The sequence below is a fragment of the Miscanthus floridulus genome, chromosome 17 (assembly GCF_019320115.1).
Source record: "Miscanthus floridulus cultivar M001 chromosome 17, ASM1932011v1, whole genome shotgun sequence".
NCBI classification, from domain to species: Eukaryota; Viridiplantae; Streptophyta; class Magnoliopsida; order Poales; family Poaceae; genus Miscanthus; species Miscanthus floridulus.
The window spans coordinates 88,043,570-88,049,414 of NC_089596.1; the positions used below are offsets into that span (position 1 = coordinate 88,043,570).

Below are 5,845 nucleotides of genomic sequence, written 5' to 3' on the forward strand. Positions count from 1 at the left end.
ATAGTACAGTTTTGAGCCACATTGGAATATATGTAAGTATCATTTTTATGTAGCAATATGAAAGCAAACATTTAGAAGAACGCTAAAACACATAATTCAAGTACGTAGTTCAAACTCAAATTAAAGGAAGCAAGTTCAAATAATGATAATTAACCACGTTCACCATACACTACGGGAGACGCGCTCTTTGCTGAGTGCTCGGAGCTTTGCTGAGTGTCGAAACACGGGCACTCGGCAAAGAGACAGTTTGCTGAGTGCCGCACTCGGCAAAGCCGGCACTCGGCAAAGGACATTTTTGCCGTGTGTCAAACACTCGGCAAAGAGTGACACTCGGCAAACATCCTCTTTGCCGAGTGTCAGGCACTCGGCAAAGAATAACCCTCGGTAAAATACCTCAGGCGACGCCGGTGGCCCCTCCGTCATCCTTTGCCGAGTGCTGGCCGTTAGCACTCGGCAAACGTGCTATCTTTGCCGAGTGCTGCAAGCCTGGTACTCGGCAAAGAGGTTCCTTTGCCGAGTGCCAATTGCGACACTCGGCAAAGTATTTTTATTTTTTTATTTTTGTTTTTAATTTTTTTCTGTGGCATTTATACAGTACCTTAAAGCACATGTTCCAATTTGGAATTTTTCTATGACTTTTTGGTATATTTTTTTAATTTTTTATGTTTACTTGAATTTTTCTCGAAAAAGTAAATTTGAACTGCAGGTGCATGAAATATTAGAATTTAGCGATTCAAAAAATGGTATTCATGTTTTTGAGTGTATTTTGAGGCCATGTGCAGGGACATTCGTGAAATTTCGAACATCTGTTTCACGAAACATGACCACCAACTTGTTAAAAAAGTGTTTTTTAATTATATAAAATGCAAACGAAGTCCGAAAATCACGAAACTTGTCGAGGTGTCGTGTCATCGCATGTAGAGGTTGTGGTAAAAAATTTAGAAGTTTCCGAGCAAGTTGTGACGTACGATGCCTAAAACCCATACATCTGCTGTAGTGATAACTCTGTCATTCAAATTGTGTTGTTTGTGGCTTGGCTAAGATATCATCATACAGTTGTAGGAATCATGATCATGTACTCCTGTTTGAGAGGGCTTCTCTTGGCTACAACTCCGACTCCATGATACTATTACTCCTGTTTGGGAGAGCTTCTCCGAGTGTGGCGGTAGTGGAGCTCTAGATGGAAAGAGATTGAGAGTGCGAGCGCAAATCAGAGGGAGAAGGTTCTAGATCTGTTCAAGAGATGGGTTGGGTCGAGACAAAAAGAAACCCTAACATTTATTTTGCTGGCCCATACTTAACCTACCATACAAACACATCATGTTATTTCTTTACCTTCCCTGATATGTTTGGTTTTGTACACCATATTAGGTTTTTGTTGAAAATATGGCCCGCACCAAACCTAATGGTTGTTGCGAGATAAAAATGATGGCCCGAGTCCACGAATAGGACGAAGCTCCTTAGTGATTAGGGGTGCAAATGCACTCCTTCAAAAATTAAAAATTTATGATTAGGACTGAAATTTTACCATATATATATCATCGATAACACAGGGTCAAGCGTATCTCTCTTCAGTTCACTCTAGGTTCGCCACTGCTCCAAAAGATGCATAGTTACTCTGTTAGGTCTGGTAAAGTGGCCTATATATAAGCGAGAGAGGAGCATATATGGAGGTGAGGATGGGGCTGCATTAGGTCTAGGTGATTAGTGCGCGTCTACATGCTTGACAGTTGACACACACCAGGTTCTACTAGCTGACTAGCCTCTAAGTGGCAGAAGTTAAATCATCGATGCGGCCAGCGTGATCACGTGGCTAGGTCAAGAGATGCTTTAACTGGACGAATGATCTATGACTACCGGACTCAAAACACCCGTACGTACCTGTAGATTGTGGAACAGGTTGGCTCTTATTAATAATTGGACATAGTGCACATTGGCAACAGTAACAATGTGCACTGCTCATCTTCATCCTCTTTCCCGTCGCTATCTCATTCTCCACAACCATCTCCCATGCAGGCCGCAGTTACGTACTACTGCAGCGAGTGGGAGAGAAGAGAGTAGGATGGGGTATTTTTGTCCATACGAAAATATGGAGTTGTCCGTATGTCTACACGTGGGCCAAAAGATATGGCAGACGTACAAAGTCGTCGTGTATTTCAAGTTTTGGAGAAATTATAATAGCATCAACCCAGTTAGACGATAAGTATCAGTGTACTCCCTCCGTCCTAAAAAAAATATTATTCTCACTTCCTGAGAAGTCAAACATGTTTAGATTATATATAAAAAATATTAATATTTATAATGCATACTTAGTATCATTAGATAAATAATGCAATATATTTTCATAATAAATTTCTATAGTGATATAAATATTGCTAATATTTTCTATAAACATAATCAAACTTAAGAAAGTTGGCTAGCAGGCATCCCATGTCGTCATTCCTTTTTGGGATGGAGTATCTTAGAAACATTAAGGCCCTGTTCGGCTGGCTGGAAAAACGGCTGATGTTGATACTGATGCTGATGCTGATTTGTTGTGAGAGAAAAACATTGTTATTTCGTTGAAATGGTATGGCCGATAAGTTCAAGCGAACAGGGCCTAAATTTATAATGACGTAGATCTAATTGACAACAATTTTTTAAGAAATATTGGTAACATTTAGAACACAGTGTCAGCTCTGCAATTTATTTCTTTGTTAGAAATCATAATAAAATTTGATATGCCACGAGGTAATACATATTTATCAAATCAGATTGCTGATGTCTTCATCTTCATCTATCATAATGACAAGTACGATGAAAGATATGGCAATGAAGTGGAGTTTTGTTTTCTTAGTTAGCTATAGGCAGGTTTCATGGAGATTATAGTTTTGATATACAATGTTGGTCAAACTGTCTGAAGTTCTTCAAAAGAAGTTGGCAACATTATTCTGAAATTACTCAGGTGTGTCCCGTGTCCGGTACTACTTTCTTCTCGTGCTACCAGATTAGCTCCAGTAGGTGATGGCGTGATGCTGACAAAAGAAAATGACAAAGACGAAATAATGTTGACCTTGATAAACTACATTTTTTTTTTTCTCACAACATCCTACTTTTCTGCAGTCACTGAAGATGGATCACTGTCTTCCATGTTCTGAGATTTTCAGCTAAAATCAGGAAGAAGCCAACAATTCTACAACAATGGGGCTAGGGTATTTCTCTCTGCTTGTAGAGAAGAGTGATGCTCATTCTGATGGTTTCTGAAAATGCCGTTGTAAATTATCACTGTCCCAACTTCATATTTCAGTGGTGTCAGCATTGAAGCTCACAATTTCACGTGGGTCAGTTACTCACAAGCTAGTTACAACTGTACTGCCTGTTAATAAAACCATGCATGCACTTTTGGTTTTGTAACTTAATTGGGATGAAGTCTGTACAACGGTTGTTTAAAAGGTGAACTAGTAACATTATTTATTCTTTCATTTTTATTTCACATTGCTATCTATTGTTTACCTGAAATTTCCCTCAATCTCTCCCCTGTTATTTTATTTCACATTTGTTTATCTGAAATTTACCCGCAATTTCTCCACAAATTTCTACGGCACAAACCCTGTTTACAGAAACAAATGGCTGAACATATCTGGAGCAACTAAACCATCTCATCGCAACCATCCTGCGCACAATATATATCAACCACATTGGCAAAGTGAATTTCGGTAGTACGTAATTCATTTCATATTACAGGCTAGAGGAGTATATGATATCCAATTAACCTTGCAGTGACCATACCAAGGTACATTTGATCGTCCTATCTGACGCAATTCCAAGTCATAGAAAGCCATACCAAGCCATGACCAGAACAGGGTGAATTCTGCAGATGAAGATGGCTCAATCTGCCATCGTCAGAAGAGAGCTCACCTCACCAGGCATCGTCCGCAGCCGCTCTGGCGTTGGTGCGCACGCGCTCGAACGCCTCGACGGGCACCGTGAGCGTCCCGGCGCGCGCGTGCCACCGGGCGCCGTGCCGCGCCACCTTGCCCGACACGTCCTCGACGGCCTTGAGGAACCCCTTGGCCTGCGCCGGCGCGAGCACCTCCCTGGCGGCGGCCTCCACGGCGCGCCACCGCAGCTTGTCGGCCCTGCGCGCGGCGCGCGCCATCTTGCACATCTCCTCGGCGGCCGTCTCCGCGACGCGGTCCTTGGTCTTCTCGCACGCCAGCTTCATGGCGTAGGTGGACTGGTACTCGGCCACCTCGCCGTCCAGCGCGGCCTCGCGGGCGCTCAGGCGCCGGGCCGCGGCGGAGAGCGCGTGGCGGGCGTGCACGGGGAGGGACGGGAACAGCGCGGGCAGCAGGGCCAGGAGCATACAGGACGGGCGGAGGTCCCCGCCGTGCCAGGAGAGCGCGGACACGGCGAGCGGCGGGTCGTCGGGGCGCGCCACCAGTCCGGGGACGTCGCGGGGGCGGACGGGCGGGCCGGCGGCCAGGCGGGAGTAGCGCTCGCGGAGGCGGCCGAGGTCGGCGGCGATGTCCATGGCGGCCGCGTTGTCGCTGTCGCTTGAGTCCGACGACAGGAGGCGGCGGTGCGCCGTGGGGTCGGAGGCGCCGGGGGCTGACAGCCATGGGAAAGCAAGACGGTAGAGAATCAAACAGCAAGACCACGGGGATTGGTTTGAGGCCAAGAATCGGTGGAAAATTAAGAACACCAAGAACGCAGTGATTGAAGCCAAGCAATAAGAAGGATTACGTACAGCAGGGGATGAAGCAGGGGAGGCAGGAGAGGAAGCCCTTCTCCTTCTTCTCCTCCTTCTTGGCGCTCTTGCCCGCGCCGCCGCTGCGGTGGTACCCGGCGTCGTAGCCGAAGTAGAAGTCGTCCGCGTCTTCGCCACCCAGGGGGCTCAAGAACGGCATTGCGGCGTTGCGGCGGTGGACGCGCCCAGCCCTGCTCTTCTCGTGCGCAGAGAGGGATGTGCTGGACTCCCGGTGGACGGCGCCCACGGCCAGGGGTGACGGGACGAGAGGAGGTGCGATGGCACAGAAGAGGATCTCACCGGGTCTTCTGTTCCTTCTCCTTTATAGGCTACAGGAGATTGCCAATATCATCTCCTTTGTTCTACTAAATTGGGAGCACAATTGTATCCATGTTTAAGTCTCTGTATACAATAAAAAGTATATATACATTAGAGTGCATCTAGCGCTCTCTAATAACATTTTTTACATACAAACTATCAACCTGTTCGGCAGCTCATAATTACCTATATCTGGCTTGGCTTATCAGTCAACCAATAATATTTTTCTCTCATACTAAATCAGCCAACAGTACTTTCAGTCCATGGCTTATAAGCCAATCCAGCCGAAACGAACAGGTTGTATGTCATCGGTTATTGGCTACTTCCGATATGTCAAACTCAAGGCATATTTAGGGGTGATTGGTTCCCCCTACTAAATTTTAGTTCATGTCATATCGAATGTTTAACACTAATTTAGAGTATTAAACATAGATTAATTATAAAACTAATTATATAGATTGACATTAAGGTCCTGTTTGGCAGGACTTCTCCACCGGCTTCAGGAGCCGTTTTTCTAACAAACGGGGTAAAGTAAAATAGCTTCACTTGTGAAGCCCCTAAAAACATGCTCTCACAGTGATTTTTGGTGGGGATGGAGCAAAAAAAAAAGTGGCTTCTCCCGGCTCCTCCTCCAGGCCCCTAAAAACATGCTCTCACAGGGAAGTCATTTTGCCAAATGGTTTACCAAAATCGCTTCAGCTCCACCGGTGGAACTGTTCGTGGAGCTGAAGCAAAAAACAATGGCTTCACTAGTGAAGTGAAGCCCTGTCAAACAGAATCTAATTTAAGAGACGAATT

General features: G+C 45.3%; 1 protein-coding gene across 1 annotated transcript; it reads right to left on the reverse strand.

Moving 5' to 3' along the window:
- Positions 1-3,650: 3,650 nt before the first annotated feature.
- On the reverse strand, positions 3,651-5,006 carry LOC136517954 (uncharacterized). Its single transcript, XM_066511613.1, has 2 exons — positions 4,730-5,006; positions 3,651-4,590 (listed from the first exon to the last, which is right to left on the reverse strand). Exons 1-2 carry the CDS (start codon positions 4,887-4,889, stop codon positions 3,899-3,901), a joined length of 852 nt encoding a protein of 283 aa, XP_066367710.1. The 5' UTR covers positions 4,890-5,006; the 3' UTR covers positions 3,651-3,898.
- Between the last annotated feature and the right edge of the window lie 839 nt (positions 5,007-5,845).